A 16,425-nucleotide genomic window follows, 5' to 3' on the forward strand; every position below is an offset into this window, starting at 1 on the left:
CTGTCTAGACTTACCAAGTTAGAAACAGGCATGTTTTCCATCAAGGCTGAGCAATGTAATGCAGCCAGTGCTTTTTTTTTTTTTTTTTTTTTTTTCCAATTGTTTATTTTACTAAACTAGAGCTGTTTTGCGGATGGCAGGCACCCATCAGAGAGAAACAAGGCTGAAGTTAGCAACAGTGAGACGTGCAGATGAGTAGTGCTGTTACCAGGATCACGGCAGCAGCTGCTTCCTTCAGACATGTGCTGGCTGGGTTTGTGTGGTTCAGGTTCCACCTATGGAAAGGAGAAGGAAACAGGCAGGAGAAGGCAATTAGCTCCAGAGACACAGTTCTCACTGGGCTACTTCAAGCCAGAGGCAGAATGAATGGCCTTGTTCTTCATGCAGAGTCAAGAAATCATCTTTAATCATAGGTGGGAATTTGAAAGAGCTTCCAGCAGTGGTCATGAAGGGTCACTTTCCTGGCCTAAGGGATTTGAACAGTGTGAGTTGTCTGGATTGCTTTAACAAAACAGACAAAATGATGAGCATTCAGTATGTTTCTCTTCGCTTCTATCAAAGAGTTTTTGGAAATACACCCAAACAGAATAAGATCTTAAAAGATATCGAGTAGATGGAACAACAGATAGCAGTAGCAGCTACTAACCAGCTTGCAGCAGCATTTAGTGCTTTTGAATTGGATGTTCACTGCTTACAGCTGATGGATGTGCCTTGGAGGTGAATATGTGCTTCCAGAGATCCTAAGGTACAGGGACTGGGACCCTGGGACTGCCCCTTGGTGTTCTAAGGGGCCTTTTCTAAGGGGACGTTTCCTGTGTCCCACCTTGAAGATTTCCCGTGTAGAAAGCAATTTCGTGTACTGGTGTTTGCAAACTGTCCTGCAACCGTGCTGAACACTAGATGAAATGTGAAGAAAAATACAAAGATCTTTTTCTTAGCCAATATTAATGTGGTTATTAGATCTGAAGTCAAGCACAGAGAAATAAACAAAAACCTGGTTATTGCTGTCTGAGCTTCAAATCTGCTCTCTAGGAGCTTTCCAGTAGGAAAAAGCTGTGAGAATACGTGCATAATTTTGTGGCAATGAGCCAGGCCTCACAAGCAGTGTTGGGCTAAACTCTTTTTAGATTAAAAGGACCCTAATGTGGTGTTGTATTCTTCCATCTCTTCTCATAGTTCTATCCAGACGTAATTTTTATACTGGTAAAAAGTCAGAAAAAGAGTCAAAACAACTGACCCTGTCCTGACCAACTTCTAAGGTTACCAACCAGTGTCACCAATTTAATGTAGTAAGACCTGTCTTCTGTCGAGACTAAGAAAGGACTGTAGGTGGTGGTTGGTTAGTCACTAGAAACAATTTCTGATAAAGCCTTTTCTCCTGTCTAATAGGACAAGGTTCAACTCTGCATAATTTTTTATATAGTGAACCTGGAGTTCATGTAAATAAGTCATTTGTCAGTCATGCTTTACAGTTTTCTCGGTGTGCTTATATGCATATACTTCAGTTTTACTTTTTTTTTCAATTTTACTAGAATAGACTTGACAGTAATCCAAATATTTTGGCATGAATTTAGGTTTGATAAATACTCTTAATAGTTATGAAGTTCAATGTTTTTTACATTTTTTAATCATTTTTCGTTAAAAATTTGAAGTTTTTTTTTGATCCAAGAAATTTAAGTGTACACTTAAGGAAAACAGTAGATTTACATGTACTGAAAGATCAGTTTAAAATTTTTCCTTCAATGAGAGAAAGAGAGACTATGCAGCAGATGTGAAACAGCTGCTACTTCTAGCCCATGCTGCACTACTGGACAATGGCCAGGTGCCGTGATGATAATACAGCTATTACTGTGATAGAGCAGAATAAAACAGAAATATCAGCAATGCGTTAGCTTCCCCACCCAACACCTTGTCAACCCAAATGAGAAGGAGGAGAAAATTCTTAACTGCATAAAATATCTGCATCAAAATATAGAATCCCCACAAGGATCCACTTTAGAAAATAACACAACTCATGCTTTTTTTTTTTTTTTTTTTTGAATGTGTTAAATATTGTGAAGTCTGTCCCATCTAGATGGATCAGAGCTCAGAAAATGTTATATACAATTTAGAAAAGCCATCTTTTTCCATCTGTGAGATGAACTTGGGGGTACTGGTGGATGAAAAACTGAACGTGATCTGGAAATGTGTGCTTGCAGTTCAGGAAGCCAACAGTATCCTGGGCTGCATCAAAAGGGATGGTCAGCAGGGTAAGGGAGGGGAATGTCTCATAAGACGCTGCCCAAAGTACTGTGTTCAACTCTGGTTCCCCAGTACAGGAAGGACACAGATTTGTCATAGTGGATCCTGAGGGGGACCACAAGAATGATGAGAGGGCTGGAGCACCTCTCCTATGAAGAAGGGCTAAGGGTTGTTCAGCCTGGAGAAGGCTCCAGAGAAACATCAGTAACTAATGGAGGCTTCCAAGCAAGCTGGATAAGGGTTGTGGAGAAGGCCTGTATCAGCAAGTATAGTGTAAGAGACAAGACGTAATAGTTTTAAATTAAAAGAGGGTAGATTTAGATTAGGTGTGGGGAAGAAATTGTTTATGCAGAGGGTAGTGAGGTACTGATTCATGCTGCCCAGAGAAGCTGTGGATGTCCATCCCTGGAAGTATTCAAGACCAAGCTGTGTGGGGCTTTGGGTAACTTGATCTAGAGGAAGGTGCCTCTGCCCATGGGAAGGGGCTTGGGTCTTTAAGGTCCCTTCTGTCCCAAACCATTCTGTGATTCTATAGTTTCCATATCTCAGGATAAATTTGTCAAGGACACACAGCTCCAGAAGCCAACTGAAATCAGTGTATGGGAAAGGAGGTCACCCCACCTAACCTTAGCTATCAAAAAGCCAAACGCCTAGACTAAGACAGATGTCTAAATTCTCATCATAGTTAACAAAAATAGGCACTTCTAGAAGATATTCATCCTAGTCATCCTAATCTAAGCCAAGCTAAATGAGATGAAGCCTGCCAAGGGTGTTTGGTGTCATCTAGGAATTGGTGTCAAAACACAGAAATAAAGTTCATCTCTTGACCTCGTGTGTTGAGTTTTGCCATTGGACCTCACAGTAGTTCCTTTGGAAAGGTAATCTGAGAAAACAGGTACTTCTCTAACAGTAGAGAAGATCCATCCTGTCTGAAAAATACATTTTCCTTTTAGACGGTAGAAAGTATTTTTTGAAACAGATCAATGCCTAAAAATGTGAAGAAAAAAGCTTTTCACATTAGTTATCCTTCTACATGTACCCTCCCAGTTGGAAAGCGTAGGAAGTGAGCAGTTTCTTTAACTGAGTTGTGCACAATATAAATATTTCTTGTGCTTTATACAAATTCACCTTACTTTACTAATCACAACACAAATCTCACTCACAACACAGAAGTGCTGTCTTAAAAAGAGAGCTATTGTCCCTTAAACGTGAATTATTTCTGTATGTAGAAAGTGTAACACTTCTGCGCATGGTCATCAAATGGAAATCGCTGCAAAAAAAATACAGAATGGATCCAGCATGAACCTTCTGAAATAAATGAACGTTAATTTCTTTTGTTTTTAAAGGTTAAATGCTGCAAATACTGGCCAGATGACACAGAGATATATAAAGACATTAAAGTTACCCTAATAGAAACAGAGCTCCTCGCTGAATATGTGATTCGAACATTTGCAGTAGAAAAGGTAAGTTTCGACATTCTGTTTTCTTTAATATAGTGGTAGCTGCTTAAATAACTGAACAGACTCAGCATGGGAAAGTTAAATTTGTGGCCTGTCTTGCGGGTTTTTGTAGCCATTTTTTGGGTAAACGGCCAGCGCCCTCTTATGGTACATGGTGTTTTTCTTCAGAGGCAGCCACTCTGCATTTTTCCATCAGTCCTGGCCACTGCCTGAGTTAGAAAAGTGATGTTTCTTGCCCAGGAGAAATCGAAGCCTCCCTCCCACCAATCAATTGAAAAACACACTCGTGCTGTTTTCCCATCTTATGCTCACTGCAATCATTTTCTGTCTGCACCAAAGGCTGCTGGCACCATTATTCAGAAGCCAGTGGCTGTGAATCTGTTGGACCAGTGCGTTCCTGGTCGGCAGCGAGACATTTTTGAAACAAACTAATCTGTCTTTTCAAAGCATTTTCATTTTTAACACAGAATCCATCTCATATGGAGTTCCAATCAGTGTATTGCATTGCTGTTTATCAGAACAATGCCACAGATTTGGTGCTCACTAGACCTTACAGCTTTCTCAAACAGCTTATAAAGTATGGACAACATACAGTTGGTAAATAAAGTGCCTACTGAAAGTGAGAACAAGCAGGGTTATTTAATGTGGAAGTGTTTTCCATTTAGTGTCAATTCACATTTTTATTCATGGGTTTCTTTAAAGGACAGAAGTGTTTTTATTCTATACATCAGAATGTATTTGAGTTGCAGAGCAAAGAGGAGAGGTCCCCTTTAGAAGACTTGATATCCCTAATGCAGTATTGGAGTAATGCTGCCTCAGTATCTCCATGAGTAATCTTTAAACTAATTGTGTTAGAAAACAGCCTTTGATTTAGTTGCAGTACCTGGGATATGCTGCTGCTCTCTAACAATGAAATAGCATTCAGTTGGTGCTGAAAAACTTAATTTTTTGCATCAAAGAATCCTGCAGGCTGGAAGATGAAACTACCAAAAAGATGGCCCAACAGGGCCTCTGTACATACATCCTCAGTAACAAAGGAATTTGTTTTTCTCCTGTTTTATTCTTCAATCTAATACTTAAATATGCATCAATACAGCAACCTGAGGGTAATGATTATAGAATTATGCAGTTTGAATGAGCTGAAATACTGTATCATGTTTACCACTATACATATGGTACATTGAATTTGCTCAAGTCTGTTGTTTCCTTGCATTTAGATATTTTTAATAAACAGATGAGAAAGGGTGGCTGTACTTTGAAGTAGATGAGGCACTCATTGATTTCTATTCTGCAAATTTTAAGCCATGCTTTGATGTTAGCTTTTCACTTCTTAACTGGGACTGGAAAAAAAGACCTAGAGGATTTTACAGTTGATATAACCAAACTGTCTTGAATAAATGCATTAATACAGATAGAGCTAAAAGACGCTAAACATTTTATTTCTTAAAAAAAATATATCTCCATCTGAAAAGGTTTCATTTAGACACTGCTTTTTAATAGTTGGTAGTTTCTTAGTATGCCTCTGAAAGCAGTGTCAGTGTAGTTTGAGTAAAGTGCATTTGGTTTTACCCTACTTTCCATGTGTTCTAACTCTTTGTAACTTCAGGAGTAGGGTAGCGCAATGCAGGTTATCCGGGAATGTTGTGAAATCATCATTCTCAGAGGTCTTCAGGGCTCAGCTAGACTAAGCCACTGTTCTAGTGTTGGCCAAAGAGCTATTCTGAGCAAGAGGATGGAGACCTCCAGAGGTCCCTTCTTGCCATCTTTCCTGTTTTTGGAACAACATTTCTCATACCTTCTAAAATAAAATTTAGAAGTTGCTTAATTTGGAGAAAAATTGGTTAGTTCTTTTACTTTTTTTTTTTAATGGCTATTCAGTAATTATGGAGGAATGGGGGAATAATACAAAGAAAATTGAATGAGAATTTACGCTCTTTCTGGAGAACACTTTCCAGTGTTTCACACATAAGTGGTTCCTGGAATTACAGCACAATAGTTAAGTCATATGAATTACACAAATAGTAACATACAGAAACACCATAGGTATTTGTTGGATTAAGGCCTACATTTTTTAACATCCTTGAGTTCGTTAGCCATATACACCATTTTCTGTTTATTTCAACTGAAAGAGTGAAAAATGTGATCTTTCCAAGCTGAGCATATGCTTTTATGATTCATGCAGTTGTGCTGCTATTTTGAGTTTTGAAACCAGCAGGGAAGCTACAGACATGAAAATCGTTCTTTTGTGTAGGTATAATAAGCAAACTCATTATAAAAGTACCCCAAATGCAAAATCTTTTCTAAGTAGTTGAGTGTTACCAACAACAATAGACAGAAATGCAGTCAGCATGACCAAGAGCATTCTCAAATCTAACACAGAAGGTAGATAGTACATATTCTGTGCAACATGCTATTTTGGAGGGACGTTTTGTGTTTTGTAAATTTCTCGAAAACCAAGACTGTCTACAGCATGAAGATTTTGTGTGGTGTATTCTTTTTGATCCCTGGTTTCTATAGTCATGGCATTGCTTTTTGGAATGGAAATTTCATTTCTTGAGGGACTGTGGGCAGCTGTTATGGGCAGTATAAAAGCATTTGGGACATGGATAGGCCACCTACACACAGCTATTTACAGATTTGGAGGACGTGCCTATATTAGCAAAGAAAAATCTGTTAAGTAATATATATTAGAATCCTTGGAATACAAAGACCAAATTGTATTTGAATGCATTTTTAGACAACCTTAAAATAGAAATTACTTTGCTTCTGAGCTTCGGTATGTTTCAAAAGTGATCTTTAGAATGCAAGGCCAATTCTGTTGTAAGGATGTGATCTCTTCAGTCTACACCAGTGTTGCACACTCTCTACATCTTCTCCCTTGCCAGCTTTTCTGTGCCACTGTTTCCATGAGGCATGAGAATGGTAATTCCCACAAGCAGACTTGAGTATGAGCTCCGGGATATACCACAGCTCACTCCACTCCAGTAGCACTGGCATGGCCAAGATTTCTCAGCCATTAACAATCCCTGACTCTTTCAACTTGCATGTTAGCAATAAATTAGGGAGTTTATATTACTTTATTACACAAAGAAAATTAGACCTTTTATATGCAAACTGGAACAAGACAGGAAATACATCTTTAAGAATAAAAAGTGTAAACCACTGGTTATTAATATCATTGACATTTAGTCCAGCCTGGAGATGATATGTCATAATTTTGCTGTTTGCTTATGAAATATGTATGATGGCTTCTGGTGTGTAGATTTCTAATGAGAATAAAATACTGGCAGCTACATTTTTAGAGGGGAAGAGGAAATACAAGCACTAAGAAAATCATACCTAACATACACACCTTTAATATCCAGACTGCTCCAGAAATTCACATGGGAAATTACTTACACGACTGGCTCATTCGTATCTGTCTCATCATATCCATGTCCTTGCAGCCTGTGGTAAATCACTCAAAGGGTAGGCATGTGGAGGTCTACACTTGCAGCCCCTACAACAAGAGATGCAAAAAGGCTTTCATTACTATTCAGCTGTTTCTTTCAGACCGATGAAGGAGACAAATGATAAGAAAAATTATGCTGAAATTCTGGTTCCTGGAAGTCAGCGACAAATCTCCTGTGGAGAATAGTCAGGGAACAAATTCATCTGTGCTAAATGTTCACGGCCTTGCTGTTGACCTGTTTGTTGATCATGGTCTGCCTCTTAAGGTTACAGTCTTCGAAGCAACCTAGTACTTTAAATATAGAGATGAGTCTCTATGTTGATGCTAGACATTTCTAAACAGTATAGTGCTAAATCACTGCATTTTCTTGTAAGGCTTTGAAATCAGTTGACACATGACCTGTGAACTTGCTTTCCAGCTGTCAGAAAGCTCTCCAACAGTCTTGTCCAGATACGGTTGTTGGCAGGGGGTGGATGTTTCTCATCAGAGCTCAGGCTTTTAGAGTTACATTCTTACGATGTTTCTTGTCCAATTTCTTTCATATTCCACTGTGTTTTTCTTTCTCACCCTTGGCCTTCTGAGCAGCGAGGTGCTCATGAGATTCGAGAAATTCGTCAGTTTCATTTCACTGGTTGGCCAGACCACGGCGTGCCGTACCATGCGACAGGCCTGCTGGGATTTGTGCGGCAGGTCAAGTCCAAGAGCCCACCAAATGCCGGACCTCTGGTGGTTCACTGCAGGTAGGCAGAACAGAAATCCCTCTGTTGTGTGGTTCACTGAACTCAGAACATACTTCTGCTTCTCATATCCCATGTGATCCCCGCATAGGTTGGTAAAGCCTCTCTGATCACAGTAACTTTCTACCTGGCATACAAAATAATGGCAAAACTGATTCTGGAACTTTCCATTTTCCAATGAAGTGATGGGTATTAACTGTGATCTTCTTTTATTTTAGTGCTGGTGCTGGCAGAACTGGGTGCTTCATCGTTATTGACATCATGCTAGATATGGCAGAAAGAGAAGGTGTTGTTGACATATACAATTGTGTGCGAGAGCTTCGATCTCGGAGAGTTAACATGGTGCAGACAGAGGTACTGTTAATCTTATGAGTTACTGCCTTATGCTTTGCAAGTAAAGTATTATTCTAGCCCATAAAACTGGAGCCCTTTGCTATAAGCTCTATCCAGGAGGTAGTTTATTCAGTGACGTGCAGGAAAATAATCCACACAGAAACTTGTGGAACCACTGCCCAAATGAGGTGACAGTTATACTGCAATGGTTTGATAAAAAAGAAACTCAAGAGTGTTTGCTCTCTAGAGAGCATTCATTCTGGAGTGCGTCTTGTTGAGACTCAGTTATGTGATAGCTCCAACAGAACTCTGCAAAGGTGTGAGGAAAACAGGAACAGTTGGAGTTTTATTATATTACTGTACTTCTGTTTGTAGTTGTAACTAGTTTCAGTCAATCCTTCTATATTCTTTTCTAAATGAATAGGATGAATCATAGAATCATAGAATGGCCTGGGCTTAAAAGGACCTCAAATATCATTTAGTTTCAACTCCCCTGCCATGGGCATGGTTACCAACCACTAGAGTAGGCTGCCCAGAGCCACATGAACTTTTGTGAACTGCAGCTCTTCCTTCTGGTCTTTCTTCAGTGCATGTAAAGTTAGTGAGAATTAATGCACTAACCATATTAGTTGTTACTTTTTATTTACCAAGTTACTAATATCATATGCTCTCTCTGACAGTAATTATTTTAATTGCTTTACCAGGAACAGTATGTATTTATCCATGATGCTATCCTGGAAGCCTGTCTTTGTGGAGACACATCTATTCCAGCTTCTCAAGTTAGGTCTGTTTACTATGAAATGAATAAACTGGATCCCCAAACTAACTCCAGCCAGATCAAAGAGGAATTTAGGGTAAGTTGGCTAGCCATACCTAGAAGCTGTACAATTCTGCTATACAAAGGATTCTAATTAAGTGCTGGCTTATAACCATGTGAATTTTGGCCAGCCCTGGGGGATGAAAGACAGCAAAAAAAAGAAGAAGAGGATAGCCTGTAACTAATTGCTATTGAGTTATACTAAATCAGTATAGAAAACAATGGGGTAGTAGTAAAATCTTCTTCTCCCTCCAAGGATGTCTATCTATTCCCTCTGCTGTCCTTGCTGCAGAAAACTGGTTACTCTGCATTTGTCTTCGAGTTTCTTTTCAGACATGTTTGCCTCCAGGATTCTTGCTTCCAAACCCCGCTGACTGGGATTTGTTTTCATTTCTCTTCATTTTGACTCCTGCTGAAAATGAATGGTGGCTTGATCTATTCTTGAATATTTTGGGATGCTTTCACTGCCGTGTTAATTTCTCTGTTGTATTGTTTACTCTTCCTGAAAGACGTTAAATATGGTGACTCCGACGCTGCGTGTGGAAGACTGCAGTATAGCACTTTTACCTCGAAATCATGAAAAGAATCGCTGTATGGATGTCCTGCCTCCAGACAGATGCCTGCCTTTCCTCATAACGATAGACGGGGAGAGCAGTAACTACATTAATGCTGCACTGATGGATGTAAGTCTCCTCCACATCATTAATAATAAAAAGGGAGTAAGGAGCCCTCCAAACTGAGCAGTGCCAGAAAGTGGAGTCAGCACAAGGCTGAAATCCTTCTAGCTTGTTTTCCAAAAACATGGCACAAAATCTTTAAGCTCCCAAGTACGTTTAGGGTCACACATATGTTATGTCAAAGCCAAGGTTCCAAAGCCACGCTTAGAGAGCAAGTCAGGGAGTTTTGATAAATTAAATGCATCTAGATTTCTTCCTAATGCTTGAATTTTTAACCATCTGGCCTAGGAAAAAATGAGTTACCTATTAAGACACTAAGACAGTAAAATGGGATAATACAGTTTGCAGCAATATTTCAGTTCCTTTTGTTTCTAATTTAAGAAGTAATTAACAAAAAAAGATTGTCTGTCAGTGCAAGATAATACACAAGCCATTACTTCAGTCTTTCTGTTTATTTCTGTTTGAATGAATGGTTCCTCTTCATGTGTGTGTGCATTTTTTTCCTAATGCATCTCAAGTAATTCTAATCCTGCTAATAGAATATCAGTAAAAAGACACTTGAACCTCCTTCACAGTCTGTAGATATTTATAGCCTATCTCTGACAATTTAGAGCTATAGTAATTATGGTTGTCACACACACATAAACAACACGAAAGCAGAGGTTAGAAAAGAATGAACACATTGTAAATGGCCTTTTCGAAAAGTGAAGCTAGAGTAATAACAGTTTATAGCAGTTTTTGCATTTCTTTCCTTCCGAGTTCTCAAAGCATTTTCCTAAAATACGCCTGAGTTCAAAACTCTCCTGTGAAAATAAAAGTGCGTTATCTCTTTATTGATCTATGTAGAGAAACTGAGGACAACAGTTTAAGTGACTTCCTTTGGTTCTCAGTATAAGTAAGTCAAATATATACTCATATTAGAACGGTGCTTCCTTGGTCGGCTATTTACAGTTTTGCCATTTCATGGTTTTCTTACCAGAGGGTTCAGCACAGTTTTGTTCTGCAAATTAAGTAGTGCCTCATTATTTGCTTTAAAAACACTTGATTCTTGAAACAATTAGCTGGTTCCATAAGTGTGTCTGGGCTAAAGGCTCTGAGGTGAGGTCACTTTCCATCCAAAGCATGCGTAGTATCCCTTCACTGAAGAACAAGACCTTCTCTCTGAACTTTCAGTCTCACCCAGGCAAGGTGCTGAATCTCACCGTTTCTGGGTGAAAACTGCCCCTCTGGCCGAGATGCAGTTGGATCACCTCACATATGAGCATTTAAATATATTTATCACTTCAAGATAAGGGGGCAGCCAGTACTGTTTTCATTATTCAGTATCTGGTGTTGAAGGCATGCAGAGGCCTTCCTGACCTCCTCAGAGTCAAGGACAGCCCCTGCCAATGTTTGCCCCAGGATGGCCATGCTGGCCTGTAAACACTCAGGAGGACAGACATAAAGATGCGAGTACAAGATTCACAATTCGACAGTTCTACCAACAGCTTAGCTAGCGATGTACTCTGACTTTAAAAAAAAAAAGCATAGAAATATATCCCCTGGGTATCTTCCCTTCTGTCCCATAGACCAGAATTTGAACAGTTTCTGGAAAAATAAGTAGATGCTTCCTTTCATAGGAATAATTCAAATTAACTGCTCAGTGCAGATGGCCAAGATTAATCTGTCCATTAGCAGCTCAAAACAGAATTGTTGCTACAAATTTTGTTGGAGTCACATCGGAGGGAGAAACCTCTGATGATTTTATCCTATGCCTGGGGCATAAAATAAGTTTTGGAAGTATAACATCAGTGGAAGTTATATTCAGTTTATTAATTTTCCAGCAATATGAAATCTCATACAAGAGCTGAAAATAATGTATAAATGACATGGAAAATAGAAATAATGTTTTCAGTCCTGAAGTTTTGAGACTATTACTGGCATTCTACTGAATAAGGTTTTTTTCTCTTACCATTCTTCCCTAACCATCTCTTGTTATTTCTTTGCAGAGCTACAAGCAACCATCAGCTTTTATAGTTACGCAGCATCCATTGCCAAATACTGTCAAAGATTTCTGGAGGCTGGTCCTAGATTACCACTGCACATCAATAGTTATGCTGAATGACGTGGATCCAGCACAAGTAAGTCCAAATGCTTCTATTTGACAGAGAAATGCCAGTGCCTCAGCATCGCAGCACGTGTGTGCTTCAGAACAGCTTTAGGATGTAATTAGTTGTATAAAACAGCATTAAATACTAACACATTAAAAAATTGATTCGTAGCTTGCGGATACACATAGGGAAGGAGGAATAAATCAGAGCATCAGCAGCTTCTCCACCAAAATGTTAATGCCCACACACATTAGTTCATGCAACCATAATTTATTCTGATAGAAAAGCATATTCTGAGAAGAGCTGTTAAAAACCAAAACTTTTTGGTTGCAGATATTTGACTCAAGTCTAAGCAAACTCATGGCCAAAAGTCACAAGCAGAAGCCTCATTGGTTTCCCTGGGACAGGTTGATGGCCTTGGTCTGCTCATAAGGATTTCCCAGCCTGAAATTCTGTGTTGTGTTTGGCACAAGATTACGTTGTTAGCAAGGAGATAAGAACTGAACAATATTGGACACTATGCACCCTTTGGATGAGCAAACAGGACAAAGGAATGTATGGGGGAATGTAATTACCTTACAACAGAGTTGTGCATGCTGAACATGTTCTTTAGAAAATTGGAAAACCATACATACTGGCTTGGCAATTTAATCACTAGCATTTATCACTGAGCATCCCAGAGTCTGCCTTGCAACTGTGCAATTCCAAATTTTTGTACAGGGATCATTTCCTTGTTTTCAATGCAGTATGCCAGCCCTCTTCTGGAAGGAAGTGGTGGTAATCTGGATCCTTAATATTTGCTAATTATCAGAAAAGATAGCATCAATTGCTATTTTTTTAACAGCATATTGCTTGTCATTCTTTGTTCTTTATATGTTCAAGAATCTTTTAGCTTTGTTGAATATTTTTCGTACCCAGAAAAATGTTTCTTTTATTTCCTTTCAACGTGAAGAATTTGTTTTAAAAACATACTCATCTTCTGTTTTGTCTTTCAATGGAAAGTGTAGGAATTCCGCATGCTGTCTTAAAGACTTCACTGTCTACAGGGAGAAAAATAGAAATGAAAGACAAAACTTTTATTCATGAGTCTAAGATTATTTTGTGAGTGAATAAGGAAGGACTCAGGGGAGTCAGACTGCTAGGGACTGGTGAGCAGAGTTCTTTTAATTTGTGGGCTGTGTTTTGAATTTACAATAGTGCACAGCTATTTCAAGCATTTATTAGCCTCACAGGCTTTTAAAAGCTATTGGGAGATGCAGTTAATACACCTGCCTCTTCAGCATGTTAAACCTTTTCCCTCTAATGTGAGTAACAATCTTTTCATTAGGAATAAATCTGAAAACCCTCAGAGCAAACAGGAGAAAAGAGAGGGCAGAGTTTATTAAAAACACGCATTACATTCAGATTTATTAATAATTACCGTTATCATTATTATTTATGTATATATGAACTGTTTACATTTCTGTTTAGATATTACAATTCATCTGGATCGTTGTGCTCTGTTGGGAAATGAAATTCAGCCCTTCAAAGTGGCTCTGACTTAAAGAGAGTCGCTGGCATCACACGCATGCAAAATGCTCAGACCTAAATGCTTTTGGATTTCTTTATAACTTAAAAATCTTGGCTTCCTAAAACAGCTCTGGCAAACAGCTCTGCTTATTATCATCTAAGCATTTTTCAAAGATCTGTTTGAACAGTAGTGCTGTGTATTTGAAAGACACATACTAAATTGTGCATACGTTCAATGATCTGAGCGCTGGCGTTTGCATCAGTTGTATGCATGTCAGTATTGTATTCTGCTATCCTGCACACGAGTGTACTTCATGATAAAAAAAAATGTGTAAGATTTAGGCAATATTTGGAAAGCAATTTTCTCAGCAGACTGAATCATGTGGGGATTTTAAAATAAACTAAAATATATTTTTCTACTTGAAAGTTCTGTTCTTAACTTGTTAAAGTGAACCCTGGCAAATCAGACTCTGTTCTCTTTTTAATTGATGTAGTAAATGATTATGTTTTCCTAAAATGTAGTCATCTCCAAATGGCTTTGTTGAGGAATAAGTGTTATAAGAAATGCAAAACAACATCTGGAGGAGATGTGATTTGTCAACTCAGCTCCAGAACACCAACAGCAATGTAGCAGAATGAGGACCACAGCTGTTTCACCAAATGAAATAAAGTTCCAAATATGAGATCAATGGTTCTGCAAGCAAACAAAATCTCATGTGTTCATGCTTAATTTTGGTGAACGCTTGCAAAAGCTGTCTGCTTGAACTACTCTAGGTATCCTGAAAATAAATCATTAGGGTTTTGATGGAAGAAATTGATAAGCAAAGTGTAGCTTCAAATATCTCCAAGCAATATGTTGTTTTAGTCTTTAAAAGAGAGAGGATAATTGGTTCCAGGACAGAGTCATCGTGGTTTTATTAGACAGTAAAACTGTAGGATAATGCTAATGCTGCTTTGTGATCTTTAGATACCTGGAAGTAGTGTTATCTGAGCACTAAAGGATAAGTACTATTTCCAAGTGGCATTCATACAATGCAATTAAGCAGTTGCTGAAAATGTAAAACAGTGCTGCTGGAATACATGAGGGCTGCTCTGAAAGTACTGCCTCCTAATCACATCACAGTGGATGTGAGCACAGTGAGGTGCCGAGTGGTGCATTTCAGTGGTGACAACAGCAACAGTGGGTCACCTCTGCTGGTAAAGATTTAGATGGGTGTAGCATTCAGGCTCTTGTTCATTGCTAGCAAAAATGCAGAGCTAATGGTGTTAATTGTGTTGAAAAACAGCATCCACAAAGATGATAAAGGGAAAGACTGAGAGGCTTGTGTCTGTTCAGCCTTGGAAAAAGAAGACTCAGGGAGGATCTGATCCATGTCAATAATTATCAAAGGAGTGGGAGGCAAGGGGATGAGGCTGGACTCTTCTCTGCAGTGTGTGGTGATAGGGTGAGGGGAAATGGCCACAAACTGAAGCATAGGAAGTTCTGCACAAATGTGCATGGTAATTTCTTCCCAGTGCAGTGACGGAGCACTGGCACAGCTGCACAGAGAGGTGGTGGAGTCTCCTTCTCTGGAGATATTCAAGACCCACCTGGACGCCTACCTGTGCAACCTGGGCTAGGGAGCAATTCTTCTGTGATTTTGTGATTTTGTAACTGAGAATTTGCTCCATCAGCTAGTGTTATTTGTATCTGTTATAATTTCCATGGAAATAAATAGCAGGCATCACTTTTAGAGCAACCTAAATATATATATACCAATATCACCACTCACAGATAAGACAAGTGTGAAAGTTAGATCCTGAGTTTTGAGACTTGGTGAACTCCTCAGAGTATGGAGCCCACATTCTGACGTAGCTTGAATTATTATCAACTTTTTCAGACAGTTGAAGATACCAGGCCTTTGGTCTTAGCTTTATACTTTCTCCAAGATATGGTAATATTTGACAGCATCCCCCTGTCCTGTCATAACATACTGTAGAATTGATGTTGAGTGTCAGAAATATGTTTCTCCAAATGGCAAGCAGAGCAGCAAGCTATAACATGTTCAGCAAAGTGAAAAGGCATTTGTTTAAATTCGTTCCACACAAATAAAATCAGAGTGCTTGAAAATAGTGAAGGATAGTGCACTGTATATTTTGTACAGAAATTGTGTAAAAATTTCTGCAATAAAAGTAGCACGGTGTATCTAGAAAATATATTGAGGCAGCGTTAAATTATAAGTAATTAACGGTGCTTTTTGTGTTTGTAGTTGTGTCCTCAGTACTGGCCAGAAAATGGAGTACACCGACATGGTCCTATTCAGGTGGAGTTTGTATCAGCTGATTTAGAAGAAGATATCATCAGCCGGATATTCCGAATTTATAATGCAGCCAGGGTAGGTTACTTGCAAGACGATTCTGCCTCAGTGATTAAGCTGATTACCCAAGTACTCACATAAAGCCATTCTCATTTTTTGGCCGAATTATAGAATCATAGAATCATTTAGGTTGGAAAAGATCTCTATGGTCATCCAGTCCAACCATGAACCAATGCCCACCATGCCCACTAACCACATCCCTCAGTGCCACATCCACACGGTTCTCGAACACCTCCAGGGACAGCGTCTCCACCATCTCCCTGGGCAGCCTGTGCCACTGCCTCACCACTCTCTGAGAAGACATTTTTCCTTATATCCAACCTGAAGGAGTTGAGAGCATGAGTGAATAATGGGTCACACAATAATCACTGAGCAAAAAGTCTTGTGTGTGCAGTTGAAAAATGTTCTAATGCATATTTCAAGTAAGTGCATTAAATACAAATGAAATAAATGCAGTATGGAGGTTATCTGGTAGCCACAAAATGGTGAAATCAGTGTGGTTTTAATTTAAGAGTTTTAAATTAGCCATCTTATATGTTTATATCCTGTGTCATGCAACACTAGGCATGTTTTTCAACACCAGTCCCAGGCTTTTAGTGAAGATCTTATCCCACTAATCATAGTTCATAATAGATGCAAGCACTTCACAGGGATGAGTACATTCTCGTATCCAGCTTCTATGCTACTATAAAGTTGACAGAAGACTAAATTAGGCATCAATTTAAAACTGAGTGGAAAAAAGATTCAGCCACA

General features: G+C 39.0%; 1 protein-coding gene across 8 annotated transcripts in view; it reads left to right on the forward strand.

Annotated features, from left to right (window-relative positions):
* The window catches only part of PTPRM (protein tyrosine phosphatase receptor type M), a 449,220-nt gene that overhangs the window by 417,783 nt on the left and 15,012 nt on the right, over positions 1-16,425 (forward strand). For all 8 annotated transcript variants that reach the window (XM_065752038.1, XM_065752030.1, XM_065752031.1 and 5 more), the window contains 7 exons: positions 3,588-3,704; positions 7,738-7,892; positions 8,108-8,243; positions 8,927-9,076; positions 9,549-9,722; positions 11,705-11,836; positions 15,565-15,690. In XM_065752038.1, coding sequence (XP_065608110.1) covers positions 3,588-3,704; positions 7,738-7,892; positions 8,108-8,243; positions 8,927-9,076; positions 9,549-9,722; positions 11,705-11,836; positions 15,565-15,690 — 990 coding nt within the window. The remainder of the gene's footprint in view (positions 1-3,587; positions 3,705-7,737; positions 7,893-8,107; positions 8,244-8,926; positions 9,077-9,548; positions 9,723-11,704; positions 11,837-15,564; positions 15,691-16,425) is intronic.

The sequence above is a fragment of the Cyrtonyx montezumae genome, unplaced genomic scaffold (assembly GCF_038088225.1).
Source record: "Cyrtonyx montezumae isolate F1298 unplaced genomic scaffold, pur_monq_1.0 scaffold_8, whole genome shotgun sequence".
NCBI lineage: Eukaryota > Metazoa > Chordata > Aves > Galliformes > Odontophoridae > Cyrtonyx > Cyrtonyx montezumae.